The sequence below is a fragment of the Natator depressus genome, chromosome 2, assembly GCF_965152275.1.
Source record: "Natator depressus isolate rNatDep1 chromosome 2, rNatDep2.hap1, whole genome shotgun sequence".
Classification (NCBI taxonomy): Eukaryota; Metazoa; Chordata; order Testudines; family Cheloniidae; genus Natator; species Natator depressus.
The window spans coordinates 178,933,689-178,948,716 of NC_134235.1; the positions used below are offsets into that span (position 1 = coordinate 178,933,689).

The 15,028-nt window shown below is 40.9% G+C and overlaps 1 protein-coding gene across 1 annotated transcript in view; it reads right to left on the reverse strand.

The window, feature by feature from the left end:
• Positions 1-15,028, reverse strand: part of ITGA9 (integrin subunit alpha 9) — a 288,835-nt gene that overhangs the window by 202,735 nt on the left and 71,072 nt on the right. Inside the window, exon 15 of the mRNA XM_074945393.1 lies at positions 14,099-14,259. Coding sequence (XP_074801494.1) covers positions 14,099-14,259 — 161 coding nt within the window. The remainder of the gene's footprint in view (positions 1-14,098; positions 14,260-15,028) is intronic.

The window sequence follows — 15,028 nt, forward strand, 5'->3', positions numbered from 1 at the left end:
GGGTTCCCCCATCACTGCCAGAGATTGGACTCATTTGCCCAATTTGTGATGCAGGCTCTGCAATCATCTTAATTTGTCAGGCTCTTGAATTTTACTAAGGTATGAAATTATGTTTCCTTCAATGACATGTAACCAAAAGAATAATTCAGAACACTGCCCAATGACCTCCTCCAGCATGACTTAAAAAGGAGTAGTTTATAGCTAAATGAAAACACCTGTTTTCTATGGGTAAAAAATAAAATCCTTTAAGGCAAATGACATTTAAAAATTTTCAGCTTACAATTTTTAGTTCTCGTCTCTTAGAGCTTTTGCACATGAAAGAGAGATTGAAGCTTAAAATGGAAATTCTTAAAGCTTTCTGGTTTTGCATTCAAATCCCACCACTGTATTTTAAAGCTGTTCAGAATTTTTTTGTCTAAATCTTTTTCAATGAAAAATTACTTTTAAATTAAATTTTTGAACATGTCAATTGTTTTATGTTTTGCTAAATTAAATTTCATCCAAGTGTTTTAATAGTGTTGAAATGCTCAGTTTCAACATTTTGAAAGGGAGCGTTTTGGATTTTATTTTTCCAAAAATACTTTTCAAAACAGAATTTTATATGAAAAACATTTTTAAAGTTAAAAAGGTAAAAAATTGCATTTCATTTCCTGTGAAATTTCTAAAAAATTTTGGGTTTTATTCCATTCCAAAATAGACAACAAATTCCCCATATAACAGAAAATTCTGCTCCCGCCCAGCTCTAGTATATTTATAAAAAAGCAGTTAACATGAATTTCCCTGTGCTCCCTACTTCCTAATAGCTTTAGTACTGCCTAACACATTAAAATCATCTTAAGACATACCCCAAGTGCATTATATGTTCTAAGTGAAGTATCAACATTCTAATGTATACCACAGTGAAAACGATATATGACCAAGAGTGGAACCTTGGATATATTAATGGTCAAACTTTTTATTTCTTCAAGTGCATGAAGATCAACTTGTGTTTTCATACTATGACAGATCCACAAAGCTGAGCATCTCTGTCACCCTGAGCACTTGCAAAGCAATTCCTGAACAGTGCAAAGTTATAGAATATTCAAATGGAATAGTCTATCATTTATTTTTTTTTCCCTTTGGTGTCTTGACTTCTACATACCTCCTGGAGACCTGTGGACCTCTTGCATGAAAAGGGGCTGGAAGGTGTAAGGAGCTATAAATTCACATATCAAATGACCAGTTTTAATTTACACCTTCATACATCTTTCTGTTAGCTGCTTTTCTTACTACCCTCCTCTCTTCTGGACACCCCAGATGTGAGTTACACCAACTTAGGTTTCCTTAAACCTATACTAAAATCAGAAGGGATGTGTAATTGAGTGCAGAGAGTGTACGTTACTCATCAGTAAGTAGGAGTGAGTCTAAGCAAGTGTGTTTTTCTAAGTCAGTCGAAGGGATTCTATAATTATGCAACGTATAGGCTGAGGGAAGAAGGTATAGACTTCAATGTAGATTCCCCGTGTCTTGTCTTCTTTTCTTCCTCGTCTGTATTAGACTGAAAATACTTGTGGGCCTGAAACTTGTGGTATTCTAAGGCCCTGCTCCTTCTATGGTTGCCAACCCTCCAGATTTGTCCTGGAGTCTCCAGGAATTAAAGATCAAACTTTAATTAAAGATTATGTCATATGATGAAACCTCCAGGAATACGTCCACCTGAAACTGGCAACCCTAGCTCCTGCAAATTGTTCCACAGGATGGAGCCCTGAACCAGAATGGAGCCCCATTGACATGGGCTCCATGTGGGCAAAGGCATCCAAATCACGTGGAGCAACTCGCAGGATCAGGGTTGAGAGCGCTAACCACTCTCTAAAGTGGATGAGGCTCTGGGAGGGTGCAGGGAGCTGTCCATGTGGAACAGCTCGCAGAATTGAGGTTTGTTTGCAGAGTGACATTTAAAATAATTTTTAATAAATAGTTACCACACTGATTGTAATTACCCCATCTCTCTCTGGTAATGAGGGAAGGCGGTGTTTTTCTGTACTGGGTCAAACATTACTGAATCGCAAAAGTTTGAGTTTAATTTAGTGCTAAGGAAAGGGTGATAGCTCAAGGCGTATGTTGAGGGAGAGAGCATTTTCTGTCACGTCAGTTCATCCATCCCTAGCTGAAATGCATTACAAATACAATCCTTCAGACACATTACCAGGTTCATACTTACACTATGAACTAAAGCACTGGCTTAGAATTACCTGTTTGCCATCCAAAACAAATCAAGTACATTCTACATATAACTTCCCCAGCAGACCTCAGGAGTCTGTCGACAATCAAAAGGTTATAGATTTGGAATAAACCCAGTGGCCACATCTTTCACAAACTAATTGTTTTCTTTTTCACATAGACAGGAGTCTTATGCTGGAAGTTGTCTCTAATGTTTCCTCATAAACTGCTTTGCTCATTCCTTCCAAAGGATAACAAAATAAGAGGGTGATAATTTTAGGCACTCCCCAGTTTAGATAGGATAAGCAAGCTGTTGGTCCACAATCACCACATTGCCTGATATTCCTCCTTGTATTGTAAACAGGAAAACCACGGAGACAAACAAGCTGCAAGGTGAAAATCTAAACAAGTTGTGGGCAACCTGCGACCCATGGCCCGTCAGGGTAATCTGCTGGTAGGCCATGAGAGTTTGTTTACATTGACCGCCTGCAGCTCCCACTGGCCGGGAATGGTGAATCGCGACCACTGGGAGCTGCGGACGGTCAATGTAAACAAACTGTCTTGCAGCCGGCCAGCAAATTACCCTGATGGGCTGCATGCAGCCCGCAGGCTACAGGTTGCCCACCACTGATCCAAACTGAGACTAAAGGAGGACACATGGTCCCGTCCCCCCCCGCAACCTTTCGTTACTATATAGTTTTGTAGGAAGAGTTTGGGATTCAGTTGGGATGGGGATGAGTAGCAAAATCAAGAGTTAATTATGTACATCCACCCCCAAACAAGTGCCGATCTACCTTTAAAGCACAATATGCCATCATGTGTTTAGTTTACACCACCTGACACAAAAAACTAGTTTAGGAATGGTTTACAGAGTTTCTAAAATCCAGATAGGATAGTGTAGGGGATAGAGTACTGGACTGGACTCGGGAGACATTGGTTCTACTTCCAGCTCTGCCACTGGCCTGCTGGGTGATCTTGGGCAACTCTCTTCCCCTCCACGTCTCAGTTTCCCCATCTGTAAAATGGGTCTACTGATACTGAACTTTCTAAACACATTGAGATCTACTGATGACAAGGGCTATAAAAGAGCCAGGTCTGATATTTATTATTTGTTTTCTTCAACCCATAAAGATGAGTGCCTTAGTTACACCATGAGTCCCAGAAGAGAAAAATAAACAATAATAAATGCAAAACACTCCTTCACCCTAATCCCCTCTTAAAATAGCCTGTCAACATAAAAATATACATTGTTCAAACCTCCTGGGCTTTGGGTAGCTGTAAAATGAGGGGGAAATTCCAGACCATAGCATATGAGCACCTGTGCAAATAAGTCTGGGCAAGATTCATATTCATGGAGTCACAGACCAGAAGGGAACATTATCTAGTCTGACCACCTGTCCAAAACAGGTCATAGAACTTCCCGAAAATAATTCCTAGAGCAGATCTGTTAGGGGGGAAAAACTCCACTTGATTTTAAAATTGCCAGCGATGGAGAATCCACCACCACCCTTGGTAAATTGTTCCAATGGTTAATCACCTTCACTGTTTAAAACGTATACCCTATTTTCAGTCTCAATTCATTTAGCTTCAGTTTCCAGTCACTGGATCATGTCATACCTTTCTCTGCTACACTGAAGAGCCCAACATCAAATATTTGTTCCCCATGTAGGTACTTATAGACTGTAATCAAGTCACCCCTTAACATTCTCGGTTAAGCTAAATAAATAGAACTCCTTGAGTCTATCACTACAGGACATGTTTTCTAATCATTTAATCATTCTTGTGGCTCTTTTCTGGACCCTCTCCAATTTATTAATGATTTGGTGGTTGATAGCAGACACCAATTAATACCCCATGTTGTGCATGATGGATGGATTAGTAGACAGGTAATATGGTAGTAGATACTGAACTGACCAGGCATGTGCATGTCTCTTGTATTTATCACACGGATACATAGTCTCTTACATTTGCTATAAAGGTTTTCTATGTAAAACGACCATTTATAACTTGGTTAAAATATACACAAAAAAGTGCATGTAGAAGTCTGTTTGGAAAAATTGCATTTCCCTCCAACTGTAGAGGGAATCTCTAGAAGAGCCAGACATTTAGACAAATAGGGACCAGGAGTAAATCAAAGGGCTTAAGGTGCAAGTCTGATGCAACAGATCCCATTTATGGTTTACTAGGGATTATAGTGGATGAAAATTGGCAGGAAAAATGAAGAAGCAACCTTAGCAGTCAAAGCATTGGGCATTCTACTGAGTGGGCCTTCTTCAAGCCAACATTTGTTTTGTTTTGAGACAAATGGGCTTTGACTACAAACAGGAAGGAGTAAACCCAGGGTTGCTCTGGCAGGATCCCTCCTAAGCAGTCCCTCTGGAGCAACAGTATTTCTGCCTGCACCATAAATAACCCACATTGCCTTGTGCATATGTGTCACCAGTGGTGAAACCTGCCTGCAGGTTAATACATAAAGTTAATTATTTTGATACCAAGAGCCATCGTTTGAAAGGAACATCCAGTGCTTTCAGCAGAATTTATGAGACCCATATCGTACATTCATTTCATGGAACATATACAATATATCCTGATGACCTCAGGGAGATTAAGCAATACAACAAAATATATTTATGAAATACATTAAAGCAAAAAAACATATCATGTGCTGCATAATTCCTATCTGGATTTGCTGAATTCCTACCCCGCTCCCCGCACGCGTACACCCACCCCATTAAATGTGTGTGGTTAAATGCTAACCTGCTCATGCCAATTCAGTTTTATTGATGAGTACAGAAGCTTGGAAACTAAAAAGCATTCTATTTTCATGGTAGGTTCCAAGACCTCCTTCAACTAAAAGGTAAATTTTTACTACACAGTTGTGTCCTGATGCAATCATCAGGAGTTTCCCTTTCCCACAACAGAGACACGCAGAGTTTGAACTTCTACAGCCAAGTCGTAAATCAGTATGGGGGAAAACGTGGTAATTTCCTCGAGAGTTAGAAAGATTGGCAGAGGTGGGAATCCATAAACGTTCTCTCCCTTAAACCGAGAGCGTGTACAGGCATGGATGAATGTTCAACTTAATAAGCATGAAAGACTCAGCCCTGTGAAGGTTTCCAGAGTCTCTCATTGTCTTTAATGGCAGCAGGAGGGGCGGGGGGGGAGGAAGATGTGACTAGAATTTAGGTAGCACCTAGTTCCCAAGCCAGACTTGGGTCAGGCGCCAGAGACAAAGTATAAAGGCTCCCCACTGACTTAATGGGTTTTGGATCAGATCTTTGGCAAATAGCAAAACCTCTGCAAAAGCAAAGGAAACCCAAAAACAAACAAACAACAATTAATATCATTTGGATCTCTGGCAAACCACACACTTAGCTCAAACATCTTCCTCCCTGGCAACACATTCCTAACCTTCCCTTTTTAAACGCAGCTAAATCCCTGCATTTAAGAGAGACACTGAAGAGGAACCCTGTGCTCCACTGCAGTTCAGAACGGAGCACAGCACAGCTATGTACCGTGCACCTCTCAGACTGTCAGAGGAGCTTTCCAAGGCCACCGGCAGCTTCCCACACGCACAGTCATGCCTGGCCACTACGTCTCCATGGGGAGAAGGCTGAACTCCTTACATCAGGGTGAGGCAATGGAAAATGTTAGGTACAATAGTCTACCAGCATGTTTTGCACACTGTTCTGGCCAGCAGCAATACACCAGATTGTCCAAAGCCGCACATTTATACAAATAAAGCTTTGCTTTATAAATCAGCCCACCCACCCACCCACTCAGAGGCAGAACATGTGATGCGACTGAGCCTGGCTCCTTCTGACACTCACTAGTTGGCTCAGCAAGGACAATGAAAGAAACAAACCCAAAAATGTAAGCCCCTGATTCTCACTGCAGTCGTCACTCTTGGCAAAGCTGCACAGAGCCTTTGGTCTTACATACAGTACTCGTAAACTTCCTGCTGACCAGTGCACTAGGTCATTTATCTCTTTGTCTACCCTGTGGTCCAAATCCACTGAAATTCTTGGCATCTGTGATGGATTTTCATAGCTGCTACAGCTCTGAAATCAGCCTCTGCACTAATGCACAAAAGCACACCAAAACCAATTGTTTGTTTTTATTTCTCTCCTCTCTCTTTGGGCACATTGGTCTCTGCCATCCCGAGCTACTCACTCCAATCAGGCTATGAGGGTGGGAGAACAGTCAAAGCCAATGGGAGATTCATTCTATGAGAAGTAGGGGGAGGGATTCAGTGGAGCAGTTAACCCATCTAAGGCTGGAGTGGTCAGCTGCATGACTCACATTTCATCAGCCAAAGTGTTAGGGTCTCAGAATTGGCCCCCAGACCACTGTGGACAAGCAGGCTCAATCCTGAGCAATCCAGCTAAAGCTATTTAACAACGAGGCCAGACAACAGCAACCTACTATAAAGGAAGTCAGCTTTGGCTGCTTTTTTGTTGGTGGTGAAGAACCATGAAAAATGTGATCCTTGAAACACAGTGTTGGTGATTCTTCATTTCCAAAAAATTTTTGTAGAGAAATGCAAAACAATCCCAGCCACAAAAGGACTGCTTTTCTTCCCCCAAAGGGATAAACTTTTGTAAAGGTTTGAAGAGGCGTATAATGGAAATCCTTATACATCCTTAAACACAAGCAAACATAAGCACAAATGCAAGACTTCAATAATACTGGGAGATATCAAGAAGAGGAGAACATCTACAATAATGGGGAATAGGATTAGGCAATGAATTTCCGTCAGTGACCAAAAAGCCCATAAAGTCATGGGAATCAGAGTTTCAAATCAGTTGTGAAGGTCATTCATTCTTTCAAAGGAGAAAACAAATGAAAGGCAGCCAACTGCTGGATTTCAGAAGCGATATGATGAGCAGTGGTTTCTGCCAAACTATTTTATTGTTACGTCGTCCTCCAAACCCACCTGCAACTTATTTGCTTGTTTTGTCTACCTGTTGTGTCCTGTCTGACACAAAGATTGTGAGCTCTCTGAGACCAGGACTGTCTTTTATTACTAGACTGAACAGACACAAACACTATGGGGACATGGCCCTTGATTGGGATTCCTAGAAACTACTGTAATATTACTAACCACAGCCAACACCTGTTTCTATTAGAATATCTTTAATAAATATAAAAGGGAGGGGTTGTCTCAAGGATGAGCAAGCCTGTTTGTGTATTATCAATGTCTATAACATCTTTGAAACATCATCCATGAAGGTGAAGCTATTTGAGTGCTACAAAGACTCTACAAGTAAGATTACTATGATTTTAAGAATAAGTTATTTTTTTATGCAGATATTCCCATTAGGTGAGATCAAACAGCTGCAGATACAGGTACAGTCACAATAAAACAAACTGCAAATGGGCTCTGTGGAACCTGTGGAACTCCTTGGCAGAGGATGTTGTGAAGGCCAAGACTACAACAGGGTTCAAAAAAGAACTAGATAAGTTCATGGAGGATAGGTCTATCAATAACTATTAGCCAGTATGGGCAGGGATGGTATCCCTAGCCTGTTTGCCAGAAGCTGGGAATGGGCAACAGGGGATGGATCACTTGATGATTGCCTGTTTTGTTTATTTCCGCTGAAGCACCTGTTGGCCACTGTCAAAAGACAGGATACTGGGCTAGATGGACCTCTGGTCTGACCCAGTATGGTCCTTATGTTCTCAATTAAGTTGGCTTTAGAGACTCAGTTTGTGAAAGATCACCAGCTCACAATATCAGGGCCTTAGAGACGCAAATGCCTGAATTAAAGTTTAAAATGGAAGGTCCAGGTCCTCAGAATTCAAAAGCAAATGAGAGAGACAGCCATGGTGATTTCTGTGGACAAGCAGCATTTTTATAATCAGAACTCTTTATTGCTTGGTCCATGCAAACTCAATACAAACTCATAACCTAGACTGCCATTGTAAACTGAGTTTAGTGGCAGTAATATTTGTTGATTAGCTCTGTCCTCCTCTGTAGCTATGACTGGAGTCAATAGGAGTTAAATTATGGGCACCATGGGACTGTTTAAGACAACCAGCTAGCCATAGAGATAAGAGTCTCTGGAAAATATAAGTGCAATATCTGATGTAATTGTGTGCTATGTTTGTTGATGCTGTCTGAGGCTGTTAAGGGCCCTGGCTTTGAACAGCAACAGCACTGACTGATAGCAATAGCTAGCTCAGTTGACCAGCCTTCACCTTCAGCCTTGTGAAAATAAGATGAAGAAAAGATTTGACCTAACAAATGTGCAGCACTATACTGTTTGCTCTCAGTTTCAAATTCAGGTTGGTGGATTTTCCTGTCCCATCCTCTCACATTTTTCTAAATATGAGGGAAATTCAGAAAAGGAGGAAGTAACAGCAGCCACTACCTGGAAACAAAATTCTATAAGGGGTTCAATGTTGTAAAACTGCCCTGGTCAGAATGCATGTTAAACACATTATGGGTCCATCTGTGGGATTTGCTGAGTACCTTCAACTCACATGGCCTCTGAGTAGAGGTGAGGACAAGTAGAACACCATAGTATACAGCCCAATCAAGATTAACATTAGAGAAATATAGAGGAAAACATCTAACTTTTTTTCTTTTCAATTTCTGGAGCCTCTATCTCTTTACTCTTGCTCCTCCCTTTCTTGTCATATTCTTATTTCTCTAATTTTTGTGTTTGCTGCACGTTCTACTGAAAGCGATACACATATATTAGAAAATAAACGAACTGGCTTAAAAATTCTTTTGGCTTCCTCTAATCCAGTAACGTTGACGGAGGCTCGCAGGATAAAAGCAGATGTATTTTGTTACTGACTCTGACAAGCTCGCAGAAGACAGTGGTGGCCTTTAAAATAATTCAACAACCTAGAAAACATTTTGTGAAGGGATTTTAAGCACTGACCTGTGATTTGCTTACAAGAATTGTGAAGAGGTGTCTCAATAGCTTGATGCCAGCTGGAGTTAGTTAGAACTTTAAAAAAATTCCAGTGGGAGTTTGCGGGTGCTGAGCTGAGATAGTGGAGCATGAAGCAATGACTGATCTTTTCTGACTCTCTCTACATGATCAGCATTGCACAATCTTTGATAATTTTCTGCATAATTTCCATGAACCAGGGGCCTGATTCTACAAAGGGGCTAATTGCCCTCAGCTCCCATTGAAGTCAATGAATATTGAAAAAAGAAAAAAGAAAAAAGAAAAGGAGTACTTGTGGCACCTTAGAGACTAACCAGTTTATTTGAGCATGAGCTTTCGTGAGCTACAGCTCACTTCATCGGATGCATAGCAATGAATATTGAGTATACTCAGCATTTTCAGAAGGTGCTAAGCAGCTTTCAGAACCCCATGGCAAGGTATGCTGGGAAAGGTTCCCACAGGTGGACGACCCTACACTTGTGAGAGTCAGCAGTGATCAGACTATCACAAAGAAAGTTACTTCTATTGAAGGAGCTGAATTCCCACCTTTCTGAGGCCCATGGATTTGGCCAAAAAACATCACAAGGTTTTGAAACCTGGAGCAAGGTATTTGAAATAGATATGGCATTCTGTTTTCCTCTGATGCTATGTCTACAAATAAAAAGTGAGATGCTTTTTGGGACATCAGCTGGTATGCCAACACTATATTGGATATGGTACAAGAAGTGACATCACTAGATATTCCATGAAGCAACCAATTACAAATTGTGACAAGTTTTGCAATCTCTGCATAGCGACAGTGGTGCCAAAGATGACAATATGCACCGCCAGGAAGTCTGCCCCTTGGCAACAACTAACGAGACAGTGCATCCTCAGAATAAGGAAATGGAAAATTAATGGTCCCACTATTACTAAAAGTTCTGTTGCTGACATAAAACCTGCAACTCCTGTAATAATAATTTAAAGCAGAATCTCCATAATGTACTGAGAGTCCCACTGCAAAAAATCTCTGCGTTTGCAAGGAGGAGACTATAAAATTATAGCCCGTTGCATTCTAAAATATATTAGTTAATTTACTGTGAAAAGGTGCAGTTGAGTTATTTATGACAATGCTTCATTATATGCTAGTAAACACAATTCAGTATTTTCTAGTTTTAGAAGTATGAGACCTTATCACAAAATCTGGTATTAAATCTTTGCTGAGAAGCAAGATGTGGCTGGTGGGTTTTTATTGTGGGATCTGTGGATTAGTGACATGAAACCCAATGATAGTCTACTATAGGTCAGTTATAGGCGCTGATATTTCTAGTATTACCCGTGCTGTTATATTCAGTGTCATATGAGGAACTGTCCTCATATGACACTGAATATAGAGCACCTCCCAATGAACAGCACGGCATCAATGCTAAACACTAACCTGAGAAAACCAGTGACACTGTTGAACATCACAATCACAGCTCAACTGTTCCTGCTGTCTCCCAATTCTCTACTGAGCAGAAGAATTTTAAAACTCCAAGAGCTGCTTAAATAAAAATAACTTTAGGTTTTGCACCAGATGATAGTTTACGTGTCATGGAGAAGAGCAGATCACCTGGGGTCCCTCTGATTCCAAATACCGAAGGGTCACCTAACCAGAACTGGCAGCAGTGTCTCTCCCCACCTAAATTTAGAACCACACTCACATCATTCTGTGGCTCTGACACGGTTTCATTCTACATTCCACCATGGACTGAAAACAGAAATCTTCCAGGAGTCTGAGATTTGAAACATAATTATGTAGGCATGAGAGATTCAATGAGTTTGAATAATATTCATCTTAGACTACAAACTTCTGAAGCCTTGTCTGGACCAAACACACAAACTCCAAACCTTTTGAGAGTCACTCACCATCAGAGTCACTCAGTTACTTAAAAAGCCAGAGAATTTTATACAGGCTCAGAGTCAATAATAGGAATAAGAGGGGTAGCTCTTGCTCAGATTAATGGAGGAGTCATTTGGACTAGTGAATGCTCTCCCTCAGCAACAGCGTAAAGAAGTGTAAAGTGTAAAGAATTCATCTAAGGGCCAGGGGCCTGGGGCCAGCCAGCTCTGCTGGGAGACAAAGCCTCTTCAGAACAGGTGTTTGGGCCTGGGGGAAGAGATTATCACAGCCAGCTGGGAAGGGGTCAGGTGATTCCTGTAAAGGGATGAAAGCTCAGCTGAAGAGCACAGCTGTAGGAAGCAGGGTGAATCTGGTGGCAGGCACTGGAGCAGAGAGGAGAGAGAGAGAGACAGACAAGGCCTCTGCAGCTGGCTTTGGCCAGGGGAATAGCTTTGTTTTGGTGTAATTTTGTGAGTTTCATGTCTGAAGAATAAACTGTGCCCTGAAGGAGGGGCCTGAACAGATGCTGAGTGTGGCACTAGTGCTTCCTGTGGAGACAGGCCAGCAGCCCTACAGTCAGTTTTAGTGGAGTGGCTGCCTCCAAAAGCCATGGTTTATCAACTATACACTGACTCAGAGAAATGCCAGCTACACAAATTAGAAACATCCTGTTATTTGATCATCATCACCCGCAGTTCTGCTGGCTGCTAGTGGGTTCAGGTAACTTCTTTCCCGCCAGGATTAGGCGACCCATCTCAGGTGTTAATATATCAATTCATTTGGTCTTCCTAAGCACTTATTTCTACATCGTGACCACGCATACTCAAACACTGCAGTTGCAAAACAGAAATGCTGCTACATTAAGACTTTTGTCACAGAAAATCTCAATGAATGGTAATAAAGTGAATGGGTTAGGGACGGTCTCAAATACCAGAATGCGAAAAGTGGGTAATTTCATAGGGCACCTGGTACAAAGGGGAGGGAAAGGAAAACTAAAAGCAAAGAATACTTGATAAATTATTCCAGTGCCAACCTTAAAACCCAAATCTCATCACCAGCTAGCTCACAAAACTATGTAATCAAAGAACTTTAATTTTTACTAGCTTCTTACTCAAGGATTGAGAACAGTAAAGGATCATGACTTCCATTTCCACTCCTCCGGAGTCTGCAAGGCTCTTCGATGTTTCCAATGACTCTATGGACCACATCACTTCCTCCCATGAGGGCAGAGACTACCACGGATCATCATTCCTTACTACTTTGCATCCTTCCTTACGCAAACTAATGACCTTTCCTGCAGTTTCGCCAAATTGGAAAAAAACCTTGGCCTTGCCTATATCCTATAAACAACTAAATCCTATTTGTTAAACAGCTGTTTCACTTTATTAATAAACAGCTGCTGGTAAATTTAAATGTGTTTATATATTTCCTTTACATAAGCAATTACAATTCCCAAGTGTTTTGAGGGCAAATAGTTTCTCTTTGAAAACATTTTGTATCCCAAGCCTTAGCTAACAATAATTACAATAAATACAATCACTTTCCAGACTTGTGTTTCCCCCTAGTGAATTCTATACATCACCCAAAAACCACAATAGGGCTAGTATGAAAGTAAGTATTTCTTAATGCAAGAGCTAAGTAATAAAGGAGCATATTCCCTGAACTGTTTTAATCACCAGAATTCCATAATATTATATACTAAAGCCTGATCGGACATGCTGCTTTGGAGAAAGGCCAGAATTATTAAACATGCATCCAGATATTCCAGTTAATGGTAAACTAATTTGCTTAAATTTTCTGTAATGAGCTTTTTCCACAGCGGAAACCGGGAGCTGCCCCATAAGCAGAAAACCTTGGAAGATGTAGTCTACATCCAGGGACACAAGCAACTTAATAGCACATGGTTGCTTTCTTGGTGGTCATTATGTTTGTTTTCAGTTATGTCAGCAACCTTGCATAAAAATGCTAATAATGTCAAGGATTAATTTCATCTCCCAGCCTCAGGGTCTTTAGGTACAAAGCAGCTTCCTGAAAGAGTTCCTCCTTATGAGGATTATTGGCTACACTGGCTTGTCAGTGGAAATGCAAAGATAACATGGAGTTTAAAAACAGGGACTGTCTCAGTATCTGCCATGTGAAGCAAAGTGAATTTAGGTCAGCCTAATTTATGTAGAAGTGTCCTTGAAACAAGATACCAGTAATTGTTAAGCAGCAGCATATGCATCACCAGGCCAGTTGTATCATCTCAGCATATTGCTCCACAGATTTGCTTCATGATGCTTTACACATGAAAACACAAAAGTCATGTATACAATTTAAAAGAATAATTCCTTACTGCATGGATTATTTTTAACCATCCTCTAGACTTCTGTAAACAGAATTATAATTCTCTATTGCTTTTTTATTTACTTCTCAACTAAGAGGACACCTAGAGGACATTTCTTCAGTAATAGCTGTAGACCAAAGATCATTAGAATTTTCTACCAACTCATTGGTAGCGTACTCTGTCAAAGGAACAAAACTGTCCCTCCAGAAACATGGCTGGAGACATCTCCTTTATTCAAGAGTGGGGATGTGTAACAATCAATCCATGACATGGATAAAAGTTCCAATGAACCCGCCTCCAATCTCACCCCAAAATGAAGTCAAGACTGCGCCCCAGAACTGAAAGTTGAGCCAGCAGCCACCTGGGAGCCTCCCACAGTCATCATGGCAAAAGTAAGTAAATGATTTGGAGAGTGCCCACTGCTTAGACCCTAAAACATACATACGAAATAAAGCTGTCCAACTACTGCTGTTCCGCCATAGTAACTTAGCATCCATATTGGGGGGAAATATAACAGCCAAAACAAAAACACAATCCATCCAATTAATATTCCTGACACTGTGTGCTGAAGGCCATCAAATCCATATCTGCCTCCTAGGGCAGATCCCTTGGGGAGGAAGTTCAAAACCTTCCACTGAGAAGGGCCCTTCCGTTGATCCAGGAAAGCTCAAACACAGGAACTAAAAAGCAAAAGCATCCCAAACCAAGTCAAACATAACGCCTTTGATGGCCTATAGAATAAATACTTAAAGCAACAGATGGAACTGCAAAAAGGTGAATGCCAGAGAAGAGATGGAATGGACTGACCTTTACGTAGGCTAGGTAGTGATCACACTTTTCCCTCATGTACGACAGCTGTAACTGCTCCACAACCTGTCCCATTGTTTCTCCAGAAGACACAAAATAAACCCTGGGCTGTTGGCCTTTTTCTTTCTTTGCCACATCTGCAGTCAAGATATAATTCAAACCTGCCAAAAAAAGAAAACAAAAAGATTCCATGACTGTCAGCCCAAGGAGGTTCTTCTCTAGCAGCCTTTCAGTTTGTCCTGTTGTATCTTCTGGCATGTTTACTTAGAGGATGAGTAGCACCTTGGATGAGGAGGCCCTTTACCAGGAATGTGAGAAAGCACGAGTGAAAAAATAATCCAAAAAATTCTAGAGATATTTTACTCACCCTGTTGAAAGAAAACAAACATGCTTTGTTTTCCCTCCACATCACCACAAACTAAGGACCAGATGTCAACAAGAACTTGGCATTTCCTGGTTGAGTTATAATCTTATTAGCATTTAGAATTTAACTAGAGGTAGTTGTTTGTATTTCATTTCCCTTTATGAATATTATTCCCCTGAAAGCTACAGAACATGCACTCCATAGACCATTAAACTATCAGCAGGGGGTCTTCTTTCATTCTATTCTATCTGGTGCATAGTTCAGTAAAGTTTGCTGTTTTGTATTTTGATACTATTGTGGCCAAAAGAAGGCTTCTTCTCTGTCGACCCAACAATTTGTTTACTGGTTGAATAATCCAGATGGATTCTACCTGCCACCCAAGTGAATGCAACAATGTCTGAGGCCCTGAACCAGCAAAGAAATCAGCTTTTTTCTTTTAGTAGATGTCTGTACCACTAAAGTCAGTGGGAGTCTACACAAAGCACCGGGCCCTTATGTTAGTGGATCCTATTGCAGGATGTGGTCCTTAGCGATTTCAGCTGAATGTTAAGACAATAAAGGGAACA